General features: G+C 39.1%; 1 protein-coding gene across 10 annotated transcripts in view; it reads left to right on the top strand.

Moving 5' to 3' along the window:
- The window catches only part of LOC130929666 (receptor-type tyrosine-protein phosphatase S-like), a 311,121-nt gene that overhangs the window by 238,618 nt on the left and 52,994 nt on the right, over positions 1-19,509 (top strand). For 4 of the 10 annotated variants that reach the window (XM_057857028.1, XM_057857025.1, XM_057857027.1 and 1 more), the window contains 9 exons: positions 989-1,106; positions 1,254-1,913; positions 2,611-2,705; positions 8,280-8,533; positions 12,199-12,286; positions 12,455-12,673; positions 16,158-16,315; positions 16,635-16,646; positions 16,874-16,986. In XM_057857028.1, the coding sequence (XP_057713011.1) occupies positions 989-1,106; positions 1,254-1,913; positions 2,611-2,705; positions 8,280-8,533; positions 12,199-12,286; positions 12,455-12,673; positions 16,158-16,315; positions 16,635-16,646; positions 16,874-16,986 (1,717 nt within the window). The remainder of the gene's footprint in view (positions 1-988; positions 1,107-1,253; positions 1,914-2,610; positions 2,706-8,279; positions 8,534-12,198; positions 12,287-12,454; positions 12,674-16,157; positions 16,316-16,634; positions 16,647-16,873; positions 16,987-19,509) is intronic. The other 6 variants (XM_057857031.1, XM_057857030.1, XM_057857032.1 and 3 more) reach the window with 3 other exon arrangements.

Raw genomic sequence — 19,509 nt, 5'->3', positions numbered from 1 at the left:
TTTGCCATTGAAAATGAACGGGGAAATTTGGACGTACATGGCCGTCAATGGCATCGACTTACAGTATGCGTGAATGGAACCCAAGTACATTGGCATCAATAGAATTGACATACATGGCCGTCAATGGCACCTGTGTATATGGGCCTCAATGCAAAGTAAATGGCATTGAAAATGAATGGGAAATTTTGGACTTACATGGCTGTAATTGGCATTCCATTAGGAATGAATAGGACAGTTTTTGGCAAATTCTTTATACAACTTTTATACCCTTCACTGTCCCGGAATTGTTTATGTTCAAATTATATGATTTGGTCAAAAATTTTCGGACAAGTAGTATTTTTAAAAATTTATTTTTCCAAAAATTGGCGTTTACGGGCGAACGGAAAATTTTTCGGGGTCGTTCGAAAAAATACCTGCGTCACGTGAAAGTTTTTTTCGATGTTCGAACGGTGCCGATCGGCCAAACGGTTCGGGCTGCACGGCGCGCCAAAGAAATGCTATTTTTAAAAAAACGAATTTTACTATATGGGCCTTTGCAATGCAATGCAAAGGCCCATATAATTAAATTACTGCACAATAAACATAAAATCTCTCTCAGCCGACTGGATGCGGGGAAGATGCTAGGCAATAGTCAATGGCAAAGCAGCTAAAAGTATGTAACGTTCAGTAAACTGTAAAAGCAGCCAGTAGCAGCCCATACCGTATTTTTGCCTCTCGTATCCTGAAATTTCTTTTGTAACAAGAGGCAATATTATCCTGTAGAGATGTACGTCGTAAGTAGAGGCACCGCTGTAAAAGATCCTTATTTTTTTTCTGGATTTAATGGAAATTCGTATTATCTGAGTCATACAGCCATCTCTCAATTGGGTCAAATCCAGATTACTATAATTGCGTTTGGAGACTGAGCCAAATTTCGTACTAATGCATTGTACAATGATACTTTGTTGTTGTGTAATGTCTTAAATGTCATTGCGCGTTCCCTTCACAGGAGATGATTTTGACAGGCCTGAAAGCAGAAACTGTGTATGCTGTGTCAGTGGCAGCATACACCACCAAAGGAGACGGAGCACACAGTAAAGCCAAGCTGGTGAAGACCCCAGGAATGGGTAAGAACATGCTGAATATACATTTCTGAAATGAGCAACTTACTCTACATACTGTAAAGGGAATTTCAGCCGCAGCAGCCACATTAATTTAAGTACTACAATTGATTATTAAAACTAACTTTCTGCTTCCCACACTATCGTTTGCAGTGCCAGCCGCCCCGTGCCTGTGGGTGCATTCGGGATTAGGTCCATCAGTAGTGCTCCGATGGGCTCCTCCACTGGAATGCGCAGCGTCAGGCACTGATGGCCAGAGGCTCCCTCTGGAAATTCTGGGCTACCGCCTCCAGTTTGGCCTGAAGAATGCCTCCCTGGAGACGGCAATAGAATTCATAAAAGAGAGAAACTTCACAGTCATAAACCTCTCCCCGGGCTCCTCCTATGTCTTTTTACTCTCTGCAAAGAGCCGAGCAGGTTACGGAGATGTAGTACAGAAGGAGATAACTGTTCCCATCATCCCACCCTCGGGATACCCCAAAATATCGGACTTTGTAAACGCCACTTGCTGCTCCCTGCAATTTTCCTGGTTTCCTCCTGATAAAGAGGAGACCAACGGCGTAATCACGGAGTACAACATAGCTTACAAAGAGGCTGCAGGCTTCAAACCCGCAAGCGTTCCTGGCCCCTTTTCATTACCGGCCCTTCGCGCTCCCCCACACATGGTCACGCTACCAGCGAGCCATTCTAGCTACACAATACTGGGTCTGAATCACAGCACAGCCTACGAGGTGCAGCTCAGAGCCCACAACAAGGCAGGGCCCGGCCCCTTCAGCCCCACACTGGTGTGCCGAACCCTGGCCTTTGAAACAGGTAGAGTTGGCCTTCAGACCCTGGAACTACCCTTCATCCAAGCACCGGTTCAACCTCACATCTCCCCTGCTGGAATTCACACCGAAACACTAAACTAAATAAAGTGCGAGCCAGTTCTTATAAATTGACCTCCCTCCACACCCACTCCTGACCCCTCCTTACCTCAACGGTGCTGAAAACAAGTCCAAGGAAGGCGACAAACCCCTTAATATCCTCCACTCACTCACTTACCTCCATCACCTTCCCTTCACCAATGGAAAGAGGCTGAATGTTAATGGCTGTTTGCTACAAGAGCACTGCTTATCACGTTCCCTCAGGTAAAAGTCAATACTGAGCATCAATATACAGTATCTAATCTCGAAGGTAAGTGGACAGCCGGAATGAAGGGATATCTCGGGCGATTTGATCCGATAAACTCCACCGCCACTTGATCTAAAGTCTTTGTTGACATGTGGACTTGGAAGTGTAACAAACGCAACCTTACATTCGGTGAATGTGGCATGTCACATTCCTGCTGTTGTGCTGTCTTCTCTGTTCCTGCCACCATCCACTCTCCTCATCACCTGTCCGTCCTCCTAACCACCTCGTCTCACCTGACTGACACCTTTTTTTCCTTTCCAGGTTCACACCGGGGAGACCGTGTTGTTGCTTTAAATAAAAATCGTCCTCTGAGTAGTTTTTTTCCCTCTTCTTTCAGACGTTCCAAGGAATTTTTCTGTCAATCTGGCCACGAGAACCAGTGTTCTTCTGACGTGGGAGTTCCCAGAGAGCAGCAACCCGTATCGCTTCAGTGTATGTCCATCATCTGAATCACCAACATGCTTTTAATGATCGAATTAGTCGCAAGCCAGCTAACAGACACCACATTTTACTACGTAGTCCATTGGGCAAGACATCAAATTTAGTGTCTTAATATGGACCCGGCTTGTCTCACTGTGGAGCAGTAGACCCATCTAATTTCTCCCAGCCATATCACAAAAAGTAAAAATGTCCTGTGATGAACTCCGAAAATTGTCAACTGGAGTATTGTTGCATTTCCAAGTTAATGTTCATAAAATAACAAATCAAGATGTAGTCCCATACTCATCCTGATGGTTTAGTAGGTCAATTTTTGTTTGGTATACTCAAAAAAGGTTTTATAGTCATACAAAAAGCTCTCAAAAGAAGTCTAAATTGAACAATAAAGATAAAAAGAGGAGGCGGTAGTGTTAAAAATGCTTGTAAGATTTGGAATATACAGTAGCCTCACTTCATAATCCATCCTCTCTCAAGTTTCCAACCAAAGCAATACCTCTAAATGAGTGGTTCTTAATCTTGCTAAAGGTACCGAACCCCACAAGTTTCAAAAGTGGATTCACCAAACTATTCAGAATTAGATAATAGGGCAATTCAAAACCAATATATCTAAGCTAGCAAATTTAGCAAATTTCCCTTCAAAATTCTTCTCATTTTGACAGCTTGTTTTATAAACAGGTCAAAATTTGAGACCACGTTGCTAAGGGTGTAACGGTACATGTATTTCTATTGAACTGTTTCGGTACGTGGTGCTCGATTCGGAATGGAGGCGTACCGAACGAGTTTCTGACGTTATGTAACCCTTACTTTTCGAGGCTGTGTGTCGATCGGGTTACAGTTTCTTTGTGTAGATTATATTTACTCCGTCTTCTCGACTATAATGACGACCAACACGGTACGACAGTATAACCCAGAAACGTCAAAGGCACGACAACGTGGCCGCAGCGAGAATGCAGTGAAACACGAGCCTTAAAGTGCCTGTGACACGAAAAAGCATGTTTATTTCATAATACGCGCGGTATTTTATGCCCCTGAATGATATGGACCGCTTGGATGGGTGTGGAAGCGATCGCTATTTTTATTTAGTTTTTTTTAATCCCGCGCCATGAAAATGAGTGACTTCCGGCTTCGGTCTTGCATTGAGGAGGAGGGCGCTGTGACGTGTACGGTAGAAGACGTCCTCTTCACGCTACAGTGTACTGTTGTGTATGAGGACGAAGGATTCAGCTGATTTTGCGGATTAATACGTTTATTTTTCGCATCACGCCAGCCAAACAGCTGCAGAAAAATCATTCTGTATGAGGGAGAGGCGTATGCGCCATTTTGGAGTTTCAAAAGGTTCCCATTCACCGTGGATATTGTCCAAGCCCTACTACTGTGGGACCATTGGACTTACGAGGAAGTGAGTAAACATCTTGTTTTGTATTATGTCAAATACGAATACAGCGATTACAAAGTAAACACTACAAACATCCTTTAAATAAAGGACTACTTACGTTTGATCATTGATAGGCATGTAAAAAGCTCTCCTAATGCTCATTAGCAGCAGCACGCTAGCTGCACAACAACTCCAGTCACCCTCCTCCGGGAACGAACTGTAACTTGCTCTCCGCCGGGCGGTTTGCCGATCCACGAAGACAATCGACAACCGGGTCGTCATGTCAAATAATCCAGGCTAGTTATGTGTGATTTTCCGCTTCGAAGACTTTGAAGCATCACTCGGTCCGGGTTAGCATGTCGGCTAGCTGTCACGTTATCTGGTTTGTTTACATTCTCCGAAGCCGGGGAAGGGAAATGACATATGTCCGATTTAGGTGTCATAAAATATCGTTCGGGAGGTGCGACAGTAAAGGTGAAGTCGACAGTTTTGACCATTATGGAGTAATTTTGCCATGTCGTCCTGAATAAATGCATTTTTATTATTTCATATTCCATTCAGCACAAGACTGTTATTTATCATGACCATGCCATTTATTTAGCAATTAGGGAAAATACTTGGATAAACAGAATATCTTGTAAAAATATTGAAGTAAAGAGACAGAAACAATGAAATTTTGCGGCTCTCTTCATCGCGTTTTCCTCGTTCTGAATAATTCCCCCTCAATGGGCGAATAGTAAAACCGATGAGCCCAGTCTACCGCTGACGTCATCCACCTGTTGGGGACGCCAAAGCCCTATAATGGTAGGCGTGGCTAACCGGTAGATTAAAAGACTAATTGCTCGTCATCTGCGCTTTGCTAAATTGTTGTATATAGTCGAATCGTCTCAAAATATGATTCTAATTCACATAATAATGCCATTTAAGTCTTTTTTTTCTCGTGTCGTATGCTCTTTAAAGTCAATCAGCCAATGCACACCAGTCTCAGTGCGGTCGCGTGTTAGACGCATCCCAGAAGTGGCTCAACACGTCGCACACAAAAAGAACGGCAGAGTTTATTATTTGACGCGAGACGCGACCCTCCTGCGTCAATACTACTACTGGTAGCTAGGATCGGGCAGCCCGGAAGTCAATCATGTAAAAATACGGTGGATCCAGTCGATTTCAAACTAATATGCCATCGTAACCTACTGTTTGAGTCCATCAGATCTCTTGAGTGGTAGATCGGGGCACAGTTGACTTGTCTTTGTTGATTTACTGCTGTCTTCTATAATAATAACTAACACGGCCCCGTGTTCAATACAAAACCCTCCTACCACAACAAAACAAGTAGGACTAATATTCACATAGGAACTAAAGTTATACAACATTCATTCATTCATTTTCCATGCCGCTTATTCCTCACGAGGGTCGCGGAGGTGCTGGAGCCTATCCCAGCTAACAACGGGCAGTAGGCAGGGGACACCCTGAACTGGTTGCCAGCCAATCGCAGGTTATACAACATAAAATATACAATATAAATGAATACTACATCACATTTGTAAAATATAAACACATAATAAAATAAATAATAGCCCATTTAAATAAAATAAATGGAAATGAGCTAAAACACCTCTAATTAAATAATAAGAATTATACACAGATCCTGCTTACACAATTAAATTTATTAATTCCTGTGTGGCGCTTTAACTTTAGAAAATCCACCAACAAAGCTTTTGAAAACCGTTCATAAGAAAAAAAGATTCATTGAGGCATTTCATTTGTAAAATACATGTTAAAATCTTTGTCATTGGGATTGCTTTTCTCTTTAGCACAGGACTTCTTTTTACTTCTTTCAGAAAGAAAGCTGACCAATACGCGGGGTCTGAAAGGCAAATTGTTGTTGGATTATCTCTAAATACCCGCTACTTTTTGAACAGAATTCTAGCTTTGTATAGGCTAATGTTCCTATTGTTGAAAGGTGTGTAATAAACAACTAGCACATTTATATTTTGCAATTTATTTTCTTACTGTACCGAAAATGAACCGAACCGTGACCTCAAAACCGAGGTACGTACCGAACGGAGATTTTTGTGTAACGTTACACCCATTAGTATTGTTGTTGTTGTATTCCCTCATACCAACCTTCCACTGAGCAAACCAGTTCCTCCTTCCATCAGATCGAGGACTAACAGTTAAAGAAATGGATTAAGCCTGTAAATTGGGAGCAAACAGTCCAAACTCTGGTCTAGAAAGCCACTTTGCCTAGATTTAATCAGCGTACGAAAATAGGGCTCTGCGTTTCTTTTAGTGCTGCAACGATTAATCGATTAACTGGAGTAATTCGATTAGAAAAAAAGATTCAAATTAGATTTTGCTGCTTCAAGGATTCGCTTAATTAAAGTGGCGTTGTAATGGCTTGTTTTGAAAGTGTTTGCATTTAGTTTGATTGATTTGGGTGGACACACTGCCCTCTAGTGGTAACAGTGAATATGACATACTTCATTTAATATGGTTGATTCCAGCTTCTCCCTGTTAAGAGCAACATAAGCTAAGTTTTTGTTTGAGCTAATGTTTCTTTTTAATACATTTGTAATTTAGTTTATAGGTATATTTAACCGTTTTTTTTATGGGAATACAGTATGTGTTTGAACCATTTGTTAAGAGCATTGTAAAAAAATATATATAAAAAAAATAAAAAGTTAGCATTTTATAGCATTTAAGCTAGTGGACTTTTGCTATGTGAGTTACAGATGTTCTTTTGTTGTACTTAGATCCTCATTTTTTTTTTTTTTTTTTTAATACCGTTTGAGGCTCAGCTCAAGTATTAAAGAAAAAATTATGTTCCTTATCCAATTACTTGATTATTCGAACTAACTAGTTCATCGATTAATTGACCACTAAAATAATCGATAGCTGCAGCCCTAGTTTCTTCTTCACCGAACCCCTTAGACTTATTCACCGAACCCCTGGGTTCGATCAAACCCAGGTTAAGAACACCTGCTGTAGTCAATGTGTGTATTATGTGATTTTCAAACTAGCAGTGTTACTTAATAGACTACTGAGCAGGCCTGGCCCTGGGTGACCATGTGCCCTAGGTGACGTGTAGCTAGAATTAAAAAAAAAACAACAATATATTATTTTTAGATATTCTACATTTTGCCAAAACACTGTAGACGCTTGTTTCTAAATATAAATGAATAACAAATTATCCTTAAAACACTTGTTGCATTTTGTTCATACAGTAACACAAGCACATTCATATCATTTTAAATAGCCATAGAATCCTTCACACTGTTTGCCTCTTGGGCTACATGACCACTTGATAGCGCCAGAGAGCAAATGAACCAGCATGAAGCTTTGAATCAAGCTACAAAGCTTGATTGTTTCAAGAAGCTTCATTTAGCCATCACTGTTCAAAGTAATCTCTCACTTCCATTGGGAGCAATAGAAAACCTCTGTTCCACCTGCTGTCAACACTGCCGTTGTACAACATGCTTCATGCCTCCCAGCATGCATTGCATCACTATAGATGTAAATTACATTTAAACTTCATGTTCTGTGCCAATTATTAATTTTGTGTTCTAGTTTCATTATTGCTAGTTATGCTATGTTGTTTGTTTTAATGTGATAATTTTAGTTTAGTCTGAAATTTTTATATGTAGCCTATTTAAATGTACTAAATATGTTAGAAAACGTTCTAGAAGCGTAGCGTGGGCAATTTCTTTGGGGGTATTTTTTTCCCCCAAAAGCAATTTGGCGCCCCCGCCAAGAGATGGTGCCCTAGGCAACCACCTAGCGCACCTATGCCCTGGGCGAGCCCTGCTACTAAGCAACCAAAGGAAAACAAACTGGCTGCTACATTAGTAGAATGACTTATGGGCAATAAAGTGTTACTTTAGCACTGAATGTTTTTTTTTGTTTTGTTTTATAGCAAGGTAAGTTTATTTTTCAGCAGAAACAACTAAACTTTTGCTAGTCTTGCATAAGAAAAGCCCTCCAGTTAGTGACTAATGCAGCAACACACGCAAGCATTGAACAAAAACCCCTTAGTAATGATAGAATGCAGTATATATATGTATACGTATACAGTATATATCTTTTTTTAAGTCAGTTGAAGTGCGTGTTTCAAATAGATATCATAATTAGGATTATCAATATACTAATTATCATCATCATTATACATGCTGACCTCACCTTAACTCTCTCCCAAGGTGGAATATAATCGACAAAAGATGGAGGTGGATGCTCGCTTGAAGAAAGCAGTCATCCCAAACCTCCAGCCTGACACCAGCTACGACTTCAAGATCACGGCTCCCGAGGGCAATATGGGAGGCCTTCGCCACCGTATCACCGCCAAAACATCTCCGCCTATAACCATACGCCGCCCTGAGATTGATCACACCCGGGACACGGAGACTACAGTCACTATAATTCTGCCGTCACTGGAGTCTCGAACGCCTGTCAAGTAAGACTGAATGAGGGATGACAGTCTGTCTTTATAGACCACAAGATTAGACTTAAGCACAAAGCATTAGTTTTTTCATAAAATGAAAAATAGTTTGCAGGGCACTAACATATAAGCTTGGATACATACTAGGAAAACTACATTCTTTTACTGTCTTTGATTCTGGTTTTTGTTATGAGAGGTGCTGGCCAGCAGCCATCTTACGAGCTGATATGTATCTGGACACTTCCTTACTTGCTGTTGTGTCGGTGTGTAAGTTCACATAGCAGAGAAGCTTAAGGGAATTTCAACCATTTATTAAACGTGGCGGCACACGCAATCTAGCCTGTGGCTAACACAACATGATACACATTTGAGCTCATACTTCTTGCTAGTTTTATACCCACCTATGATGCTTTCAGTTCATAGGTGGAGTTTGACTTATGAGGCAGGGGGGGCACAACATGTTGATGACCCCGAAACACAGTGTCAGCAATTAAAATTAACTTAGAAGAATATTTATATTAATAAATTGAAAATAAGCGTTTTTTTTTTTGTGTCCCATCATTCTTGAGGGGAATTCTAAATCAGGCTGCTGGCAGGATAGCTATGCTTCTCACCAAGATCATCATCCATTGAATATAGTATGCCCGCCGGTGTCGTGCCAATGTAGTTACCTCAGTCAAAAATTGTATGCCCTGGGCGGAGCCATATGGAGGTAGATTTTTGTCTGCATTATTTGATTTTTTTTTAAAAATGTTTTTTAAAGTTGCTTCAATCAAAATATATATTTTCAGTTTAAAAAAAAGTCACTTCAATCAAAAGAAATGTGTTTGAATGCAAAAATAAATTAGAAATAAAAAAAAAAATGCATTTGAAAGCTATTTTTATTTGATTTTTTTTTTTTTTTTATTGAAGTCAATTTTTTTGATTGAAGCAACTTTTTTGATTGAAGTAATGTTGTTTTGTGTTTGGGCCACATTTTGGCTAGAACATTTGTGTCGTTATTAATCAAACAAAAAATAAGTTGCTTCATACATAAAAAAATATATTTTCAAAAGAAAAAAAATCACTTCAGTCAAAAAAAAAAATTTAATCATAGAAAAAAAAAGTTTTTGAATGCAAAGAAATATTTGAGACTCAAAAATTTGCATTTGAACACTTAATTTTTCATTTTAAAAAAGTTTGATTTTAGCAATCCTTTTTGTGTTTGGGCCATGCTATGGGTAGGGCATTTGTGTCTAAATCATTCAATCCCCCAAAAAGTTGCTTCAAACATAAAAAAATATTTTCAATCAAAGAAAAAAATCATTTAGAAAAAATAAAATTGCCCTCCCCAGTTTTTTTTTTTTAAATGATATGCAAAGCAAATGACCGTCTAAGTTGCTAGTCACATGATCAGTTCGAAAAATAATTTTGACCCATTATAAAAATATCTTTTTTTGTTCATTTCATTCATTTTTGTTGTTTGTTTTCTTGCTTTACAACTTTGATACAGTTGTGGTCAAAAGTTTACATACACTTGTGAAGAACATAATGTCATGGCTGTCTTGAGTTTCCAGTTATTTCTACAGCTCTGATTTTTCTCTGATAGAGTGATTGGAATAGATACTTCTTTGTATCAAAAAACATTCATGAAGTTTGGTTCTTTTATGACTTTATTATGGGTGAACAGAAAAAAGTGATCAAATCTGCTGGGTCAAAAATATATATACAGCAGCGCTAATATTTTGTAACATGTCCCTTGGCCATTTTCACTTCAATTAGGCACTTTTGGTAACCATCCACAAGCTTCTGGCAAGCTTCTGGTTGAATCTTTGACCACTCCTCTTGACAGAATTGGTGCAGTTCAGTTAAATTTGATGGCTTTCTGACATGGACTTGTTTCTTCAGCATTGTCCACAAATTCTCAATGGGGTTTAAGTCAGGACTTTGGGAAGGCCATTCGAAAACCTTAATTCTAGCCTGATTTAGCCATTCCATTACCACTTTTGATGTGTATGTGGGGTCATTGTCCTGTTGGAACACCCAACTGCGCCCAAGACCCAATCTTCGGGCTGATGACGTTAGGTTATCTTGAAGAATTTGAAGGTAATCCTCCTTCTTCATTATCCCATTTACTCTCTGTAAAGCACCAGTTCCATTGCTAGCAAAACAGCCCCACAGCTTAATACTACCACCACCGTGCTTGACGGTAGGCATGATGTACTTGGGGTTAAAGGCCTCACCTTTTCTCCTCCAAACATATTGCTGGGCATTGTGGCCAAACAGCTCGATTTTTGTTTCGTCTGACCACAGAACTTTCCTCCAGAAGGTCTTATCTTTGTCCATGTGATCAGCAGCAAACTTCAGTCGAGCCTTAAGGTGCCGCTTTTGGAGCAAGTGCTTCCTTCTTGCACGGCAGCCTTTCAGACCATGGAGATGCAAAACACGCCTGACTGTGGACACTGACACCTGTGTTCCAGCAGCTTCTAATTCTTGGCAGATCTGCTTTTTGGTGATTCTCGGTTGAATCTTCACCCTCCTGACCAATTTTCTCTCAGCAGCAGGTGATAGCTTGCGTTTTCTTCCTGATCGTGGCAGTGACAAAACAGTGCCACGCACTTTATACTTACAAACAATTGTTTGCACTGTTGCTCTTGGGACCTGCAGCTGCTTTGAAATGGCTCCAAGTGACTTTCCTGACTTGTTCAAGTCAATGATTCACTTTTTCAGATCCATGTATGTATATTTTTGACCCAGCAGATTTGATCACTTTTTCTGATAACCCATAATAAAGTCATAAAAGAACCAAACTTCATGAATATTTTTTGTGACAAAGAAGTATCTGTTCCAATCACTCTATCGGAGAAAAATCAGAGTTGTAGAAATAACTGGAAACTCAAGAGAGCCTTGACATTATGTTCTTCACAAGTGTATGTAAACTTTTGACCACAACTGTATATACAGTGGGGCAAATACAGTATATTCGGGCCAATACGGTACTTAACATTTATTTACCATTACTGAATGCTTTTTGGACCCTTATTGTAAAGTGTAGCACATGTGTCCCTTAACTAAGAAATTATAAATGCTAAGTTAACAAACCCTAAAACCTAACTCTAACCTTATATAGGCCTATATATATTTTTAATTTTACCAAACCATTAGTTACTGTCTGGATATGCATTAACTAATGCATTAGCTAATGCATTAACTCATGGTAATTAATATATCAATAAATGTTAGATAAGCAATTATATTAATTATTGTAATGTTACTTAAACATTCGGGTTTGTCTAAAAATGCATTAACTAATGTTAATTAAGGGACCATTATTGTAAAGTGTTACCCATATTTTAGAGGAGGAAAGTTTTTTTTTTTTTTTTTTTTTATGGTTTTTAATATTTTTTTTTTTTTTACAAAGAAGGGAGAGTCACTTATGAATAGGTTGAAGCTCAGGTTTCAGTTCTTTGGTTCTTTCCTTTGTTTTTTCCATAGCAAAATTAAAATATTTCTCTGTTTGCCCTGGTCTTTATCTCACTCAAGTAATGTATACAGAATGTGTGTAATCTTTAATCACATATTTTGAAAATGTATTTGCATTGCCTACAATAGATGGGGTGGAATTAATTATAAAAGACACCAAGAAGTGTTTCTGTAATCTATTCTGTTGAGTCATTCGATACTTTTTTTATCCCTCCCAGGAACATTTACGTTGTTGTGGTTCCACTGAGGAAAGCCCGAGGCGTCATCAGACACCTTAAGAGTCCAGACGAAATGGACTTGGAAGAGGTACGAACCACAAAAAAAAAACATTTATTGATTTTGAAAGGTTGAGAGAATTCATAAACACCCCCACAAGAAATGAACGCATTTTAAATTCCAAGTTTATATAAATACAATATTAGTCATGTTGGCATGCATCATTTCTCTCCTCCTCTCTGACACCTCATGTCTCAGCTGTTAAAAGACATCAGTCAAAAGCAGAGAGACTCTCGCCAGCAGAAGCAGGTGGATCTGCGTCGCGCTTACATCACGGCCCGCTTCACACCTGCCACCCTACCAGCCTTCTTCACCTTGGGGGACCAGCTGGACTATGGAGGCTTTGAGAACCGTGCGTTGGAGCCCGGGCAGGAATATGTCTTCTTCATCCTGGCTGAACTCAACTCAACAACCGGGGTATGAAAGCCTGCATGTCAAATCTTTTCTCTCGCTTAGTGACCGCGCCCTCCCTTCCACTGCCGTCCAGCAAGCTGTCACTAAGCATTGAGATCAATATGGCCTCACAGTTGCAACAATAAAATTCACGTCAGTCAAGGTGTAGCCAGCAAAAGGCAATAACCTTCATGTATTTCCATCAACAACACTAATAAAGATTGATTGGCGGCAAGAAAAATGCTGCCTCTTTGTGTGTTGCTGCTCCCTGTGAGTAATGGAATTGGAAAGACGCAAATATTTAGCTCCAGGACTTGTATTTTGAAGAGCGTACTTCAGCCTAGGGCTGCTCTCTAAAAATCCAAATGAGCAATTAAAAACATTTCATTTTGTTGCACTTCTTTTAAGATTAAACACATAACTAATTAGATTACTTATAAATTGTGTAAAGAGCGACAAAATTATACTTATATGGGAGGCTGTTTGAGAAATAAATCATACTTGCTTTCACATAAACATCTTATGCTCACACATGCAAAACTATACTCTTACACACACACACTACTATTCTCTCTCACACTTAATAGTATACTATCTTACATACACACACTGCTATTCTTGTTCACTCTTAGTAGTAGTAAACTCTCACACACTACTATACTCTAGTATACTCTCACACACTACTACACTCTCACACAAACTACGATACTCTTTTACAAACTCTTTGTATAATCTCTCAAATACACACTACTATACTCTCACACACACACTACTCTCTCCCACATAGTAGTATAGTCTCATATACTGACAATATACTGTGCATAATTAAACGGGAAATCAGTTTGATCGAATTCAAAGATGATTTAAATACCTCTTTAAGGTTTACAGCCCCCCCCCCCTCCCCCCAAAAATAGAGACCACTGTTGTGGCTTAGGGACATTTAACTCAAGAAACACCAACTCCAAAGTAGTCATGATTTGTACATTTATTTACCTAGCCATATGCATATTTTTAGGGCTGTAATTCTTTAAGCGGTATTTAAATACTCTTCCTGTTAGATCAAACTGACTTCCTGTTTAGTTATGCACACTACAATTGTCAGTATATGACACTATACTACTATGTGGGAGAGAGTATTGCAACATGTGTCAGGGACTATACTAGTTTGTGTGAGAAAGTATTGTAGTGTGTGTTGAGAGACTATACCACTACTTGCGAGAGGGTATAGTAGTGTTTGTGAGAGACTATACTACTATGTATGAGAGACTATACTAGTGTGTGCAAGAGAGTATACTACTAAATGTGAGAGAGAATAGGGGTGTGTGTGAGAGAGTATACTACTAAATGTCAGAAAATATTTGTGTGTGAGACAGTGTAGTACTAAGTTGAGAGAGAATAATAGTGTGTGAGAAATTACTACTATGTATGAGAGACTATACTAGCGTTTGTGAGAGGGTATACTACTATGTGTGAGAGAATAGGGGTGTGTGTGTGAGTATACTACTAAATGTGAGAGAGAATAGTAGTGTGTGAGACAGTATACCACTGTGTCAGAGACTTGTGCGTGAGAGACTATAGTAATTTGTGTGAGAAAGTGGTCATTTGTGTCATAAGATTATACTAGTGTTGGTGAGAGAGTATACTACTAAGTGTGAGAGAGAAAATGGGTGTGCATGTGAGAGTATACTACTATATGTGAGTGTGTATGTGTGTGAGACAGTGTAGTACTAAGTGCGAGAGAGAATAGTAGTGTGTGAGAGACAATACTAGCGTTTGTGAGAGGGTAAACTACTATGTGTGAGAGAATAGGGGTGGTGTGTGAGTATACTACTAAATGTGAGAGTGAATAGTAGTGTGTGAGACAGTATACTACTGTGTGAGAGACTTTTCTTGTGTGTGGAAGACGATACTAATTTGTGTGAGAGAGAGAATAGTAGTGTTTGAGAGTGTGAAAGAATATACTACTAAGTGCGAGGGAGAATAGGGGTGAGAGAGTATACGACTAAATGTGAGAGAATAATATAATAATAATAATAATACATTTTTATCTTATGGTGCCTATCTGGCATTCAAGGTCGCTTTACAATCATATAAAACATTTAAACATATTAAAAGTGAATAGAATAGAACAGTAGTGTGTGAGACAGTATTACAGTACTAAGTGTGAGAGAGAATAGTAGCGAGTGAGAGACAATGCTCTTGTGTGAGAGACTACACTACTTTGTGCGAGAAAGTACAGTAGTATGTATTACGAGACTATATTATTACACTATCACACAGTCTATGTGTGAGAGTGGGTGTGAGAGACTATACAACTATGTATGAGAGACTATAATAGTGTATGTGAGAGAGTCCTAAGTGTGAGAGAGAATAGTAGTGTGCGCGACAGAGTTTACTACTGTGTGTGAGAGAATCGTAGTGTGTGAGACTATGTTCTTGTGTGTGAGAGACTATATTAATTTGTTCGAGAAAGTATAGTAATGTGTGTTAAGAGACTTTACTAGTGAGTAAGAGAGTATACTATTAAGTGTGAGAATTTGGGTGTGTATGTGAGAGATTATACTACTAAATGTAGAATAATATTGTGTGAGACAATATACTAGTAAGTGTGAGAGAGAATAGTAATGTGTGAGAGACTATACTATTATGCATGAGAGACTAGCATGAGAGAGTATACTACTAAGTGTAAGAGAGAATAGGGGTGTGTGTGTGAGAGTATACGACTAAATGTGAGAGAATCGTACTTTGCGAGACAGTAGTGTGAGAGAGAAAAATAGTGTGTGAGAGACTATGTTAGTGTGTGTGAGAGACTATTAATGTACATGAGAGCATATACTACTAAGAGTGAGATAGAATAAGGGTGTGTATGTGAGAGTATATGACTAAATGTGACAGAGAATAGTAGTGTGAGAGACAGTATACTACTAAGTGTGAGAGAGAATAGTAGCGTGTGAGAGACTATTCTAGTTTGTGCGATAAAGTACAGTGGTATGTATTAAGAGACTATACTACTACTTTTAAGAGACTATAGTAGTGGGTGTGAGAGACTATACTACTATATATGAGACTATAGTAGTGTGTATGAGAGTCCTACTAAGTGTGAGAGAGAATAGAAGTGTGTGCTACACAGTTTACTATGTGTGAGAGAGAATAGTAGTGTGATTGCAAGAGTGTAGTTCTGCATGTGTGAGCGTATGATGTCACTTGTCTAAGCAAGTATGATTTATTTCTCAAACTGCCTCCCATCATTTTAATGCACAGTATGTACTGTACAGTGCAGGAAGGAAGCTGCTCTAGATAATGTTGAATTGCAATAATAAATCGCAATATATTATACTGTGCAATGCACTGTATGTTACATTTTAATATACATCCTATTTATTGTACCTACAAACTATAATATGGATGTAATGTATGCTGTAATCGTAAATATTTAATAACCTTTAGAGCCTCTCATATTATTATAATGATAATTTTACTGATATTCCACCTGCTTGCTTGTCAACAGAAGATGTACGTGGCTAGCCCTTACACAGATCCAGTGATCGCCCCAGATTCAGACCCCCAGCCCCTGGATGCAGGGGATGGTCTCATCTGGGTAGTGGGACCGGTGCTCGCCGTGGTTTTCATTATCTGCATCGTCATCGCTATTCTACTCTACAAGAAGTGAGTGGAACAAAAGAGTAATATCAAAATACTGTAACAACTAATGGTTGTTGGAACTGACACAATAGAACAATGGTTCCTAATCTAAGTATTTTGCGACCAGCTTTAAGAGATTATTTTTACTAAACCATTGCTTAAACACAAAAACATTGTGTTGCTCGTGATATGTGGCTCAGTATGAAGTGGGCTCAACCTTTATTCTTCGGCATGCCATCCAGCTTTTGAATACTAATGCAGCATATTGATTTTTTTCTGTCTGTTTCCTTCCTTTTCTATTCCTTAATTATTCCTTCCCGGGCTCTTGTTTTACTGGAAACAGCAAACCTGACAGGTACGATTACACCAATGTCAAGCTCCTTTTTTGTTTTAACCTTGTACCCGAGGCAATTACAGAACATAACTCAACGTTATCATACACATAGAATATCGCATCTGTTCATGTATGTGCATCGAGTCAACTGTGCAAACGCTAATGATGTGTCAGTGCTGAGTCTAATTTTCTCTGGCTGGATTTTTGCGTGCACTAATTGCTCACTTCATAATTGCTGTCTGGAGCAGCAAGCGCAAGGAGTCTGAGCCAGGAAGCAAGAGTCTTCTGAGTAATGCCGAGATGATGGCCCATCACCCCACAGACCCAGTGGAGATGAGAAGAATTAACTTCCAGACTCCAGGTAAGAAATATGTTCCCGGATGTACATTTTCTTCTCAACAAGTTACACTGACTACCTACAACTCTAGTCAGTTACAGTAAAAAAAAAGGTGGATATCAAAAGTTTACGCACCCCTGTTTGAATTCCAGGTTTTGTTTTGTCAAATTTAGTGTTAGTGTACCAATACTAGTATCAATATTGGTACCGATACGGCGCTAAAATGACATCATCAGTATCGGGGAGTACTTAGAAATAGTATGCTGTAGCTACTTGCGTGAAGTTGGCCCCCCATGAGACGCAAAATTATATAGAAATTACTGTATGTCGATTGTTTGTGCCACATTTGTGCTGTAAACGTTTTGTTTGTGCTGCTATCGTTTTTGAGATATGTACAATTTTTGTATAGGAAAATCTGAGGTCAACTAGCTCCCACATTTTGATCTAAACCTGCTAAAAACGGTGTCCATCGTTTGACCATCGTTTGTGCTGTAAACATTTTCGTTTGTGCTGCAACGGTTTTGTAACCGATATACTGAGGAACGGAACTGCTATATTGCCATTCGTTTGTGCTATAAAAATTTTCGTACATCGTGTGGTATCCAGTGATCGTTCTGCTGTGAATTTAAATGAGTTTATCCCGAGTAAACACCCAATCCATCTGAATTGGGAGGGTGGCAATGAATGAATGTTCATTCGTTCATTTAACAATGGAAGACGAAGAGTTAAGAAGTGTCTGACCAATCCATGATAGCAATTATTTCAAATTGAATTCCTTATGCAGTAATTTAGGATTAATCTACTACATCTACTACGTCTACTAGTGACAAACTACATTCAAATCATAATTTTTAAAACGTCTTAAAGTTCCACTGATGATGAGTTTAACACTACTGTCTCGCACACTACTATTCTCTCTCACATTTAGTCGTATACTCACTCACACACACCCCTATTCTCTCTCACACTTAGTAGTATACTCTCTCACACTAGTATTGTCTCTCATACATGGTAGTATAGTCTCTCACACACACTAACATAGTCTCTCACACACTTCTATTCTCTTTTACACTTATTAGTATACTGTCTCACACACTACTATTTTCTCACATTTAGTAGTATACTCTCTCACATACACATCCAAATTCTCTCTCACACTTAGTAGTATACTCTCTCGCACTAGTATTGTCCCTCATAAATAGTAGTAGTCTCTCACACACACTAACATAGGCCCTTACACACTACTATTCTCTCTCACACTTACTAGTATATTGTCTGTCAAACTATTATTCTCTCACATTTAGTAGTGTACTCTCACATACACACCCAAATTCTTACACTTCATGTATACTCTCTTACACACACTAGTATAGTCTCTTAAAACACATTACTATACTTTCTCGCACAAATTGATATAGTCTCTCACACACACAAGAACATAGTCTGTCTCACACACTACGATTCTCTCTCACACGTAGTAGTAAACTGTGTCGCGCGCACTACTATTCTCTCTCACACATATTAGTAAACTCTGTCGCGCACACTACTATTCTCTCTCACACTTAGTAGGACTCTCTCACACACACTATTATAGTATCTCATACATAGTAGTATAGTCTCTCACACCCACTGCTATACTCTCTCACACATACGTAGACTACCTTTGAAACGTTTGGGGTCTAAGCGACCCCAAACTTAGTAGTGTATCATATGGGATTTTTCATTATGTACACTACAGTTCAAAAGTTTGGGTCGCTGAAACCCCAATGTTAACCCCCTAGTGAGAGTTAACATTCTAATTAAAGGGAACCACGGACAGAAAGACGTAGTTCTTAAAAGGTAAATGTGTGAGTTATAATAATTTTATATTCAAACGTTTTTATGAAATTTGAAAAATTAGTTGAACTTGTAGGTCGCCATTGTTGTTGACGACACAGTACACTCTGGGCGGTGACGTCACTGGGCAGCGCTGATGTACTTCCACAGTGTCACTCGTTAGCTACATAAATATGTCGTCGGTTCTGGTCTTTGAACCCTTTGAATTTGAACCCGAGTGGAAAAGGGATGAGGAGGACAGCACTATAGATATTTCACAAAACGAGCAGCAAAAGCAGTATTCGAACCCGCGTTTCCCGTGCACAGACGAGTGCGTAGACCACAGGACTACACTTCCGCGTGACATTAGAGTCAATATTTCCCTTATAAAGCAATTGCAACCCACATGCGTTGTCTGTCTGTGCAGTAAAACTTGAAAGGGAAACGCAACTGAAAAGAAAGTGCGGCTGGCTTGACCACGGAATTTGAAAATGCGGCTCAAGCCTAAAAGGGTTTTTTTGAACACACACAAAACAAAAAAAACACGCGATCGATCACGAAAAGTAAGACACAAAAAGGGTCAATGACAGTTGGTTGGGATCAATTAAACAAAACAAAAAAAAAAAAAAACAAAAAAAAAAAAAAGCCCCGTTGGCAAACCGCGGGGTGAGGCAGACAGACGAAAAAAACAAAGCAATGATACAACTGGCAATGAAGGGGATATACAAACAG

This window comes from Corythoichthys intestinalis, chromosome 14 (genome assembly GCF_030265065.1).
Source record: "Corythoichthys intestinalis isolate RoL2023-P3 chromosome 14, ASM3026506v1, whole genome shotgun sequence".
In the NCBI taxonomy this organism is placed as follows: domain Eukaryota; kingdom Metazoa; phylum Chordata; class Actinopteri; order Syngnathiformes; family Syngnathidae; genus Corythoichthys; species Corythoichthys intestinalis.
The sequence above is the reverse complement of the archived record's forward strand: the minus strand, read 5'-3'. Positions and strand labels throughout refer to the sequence as shown.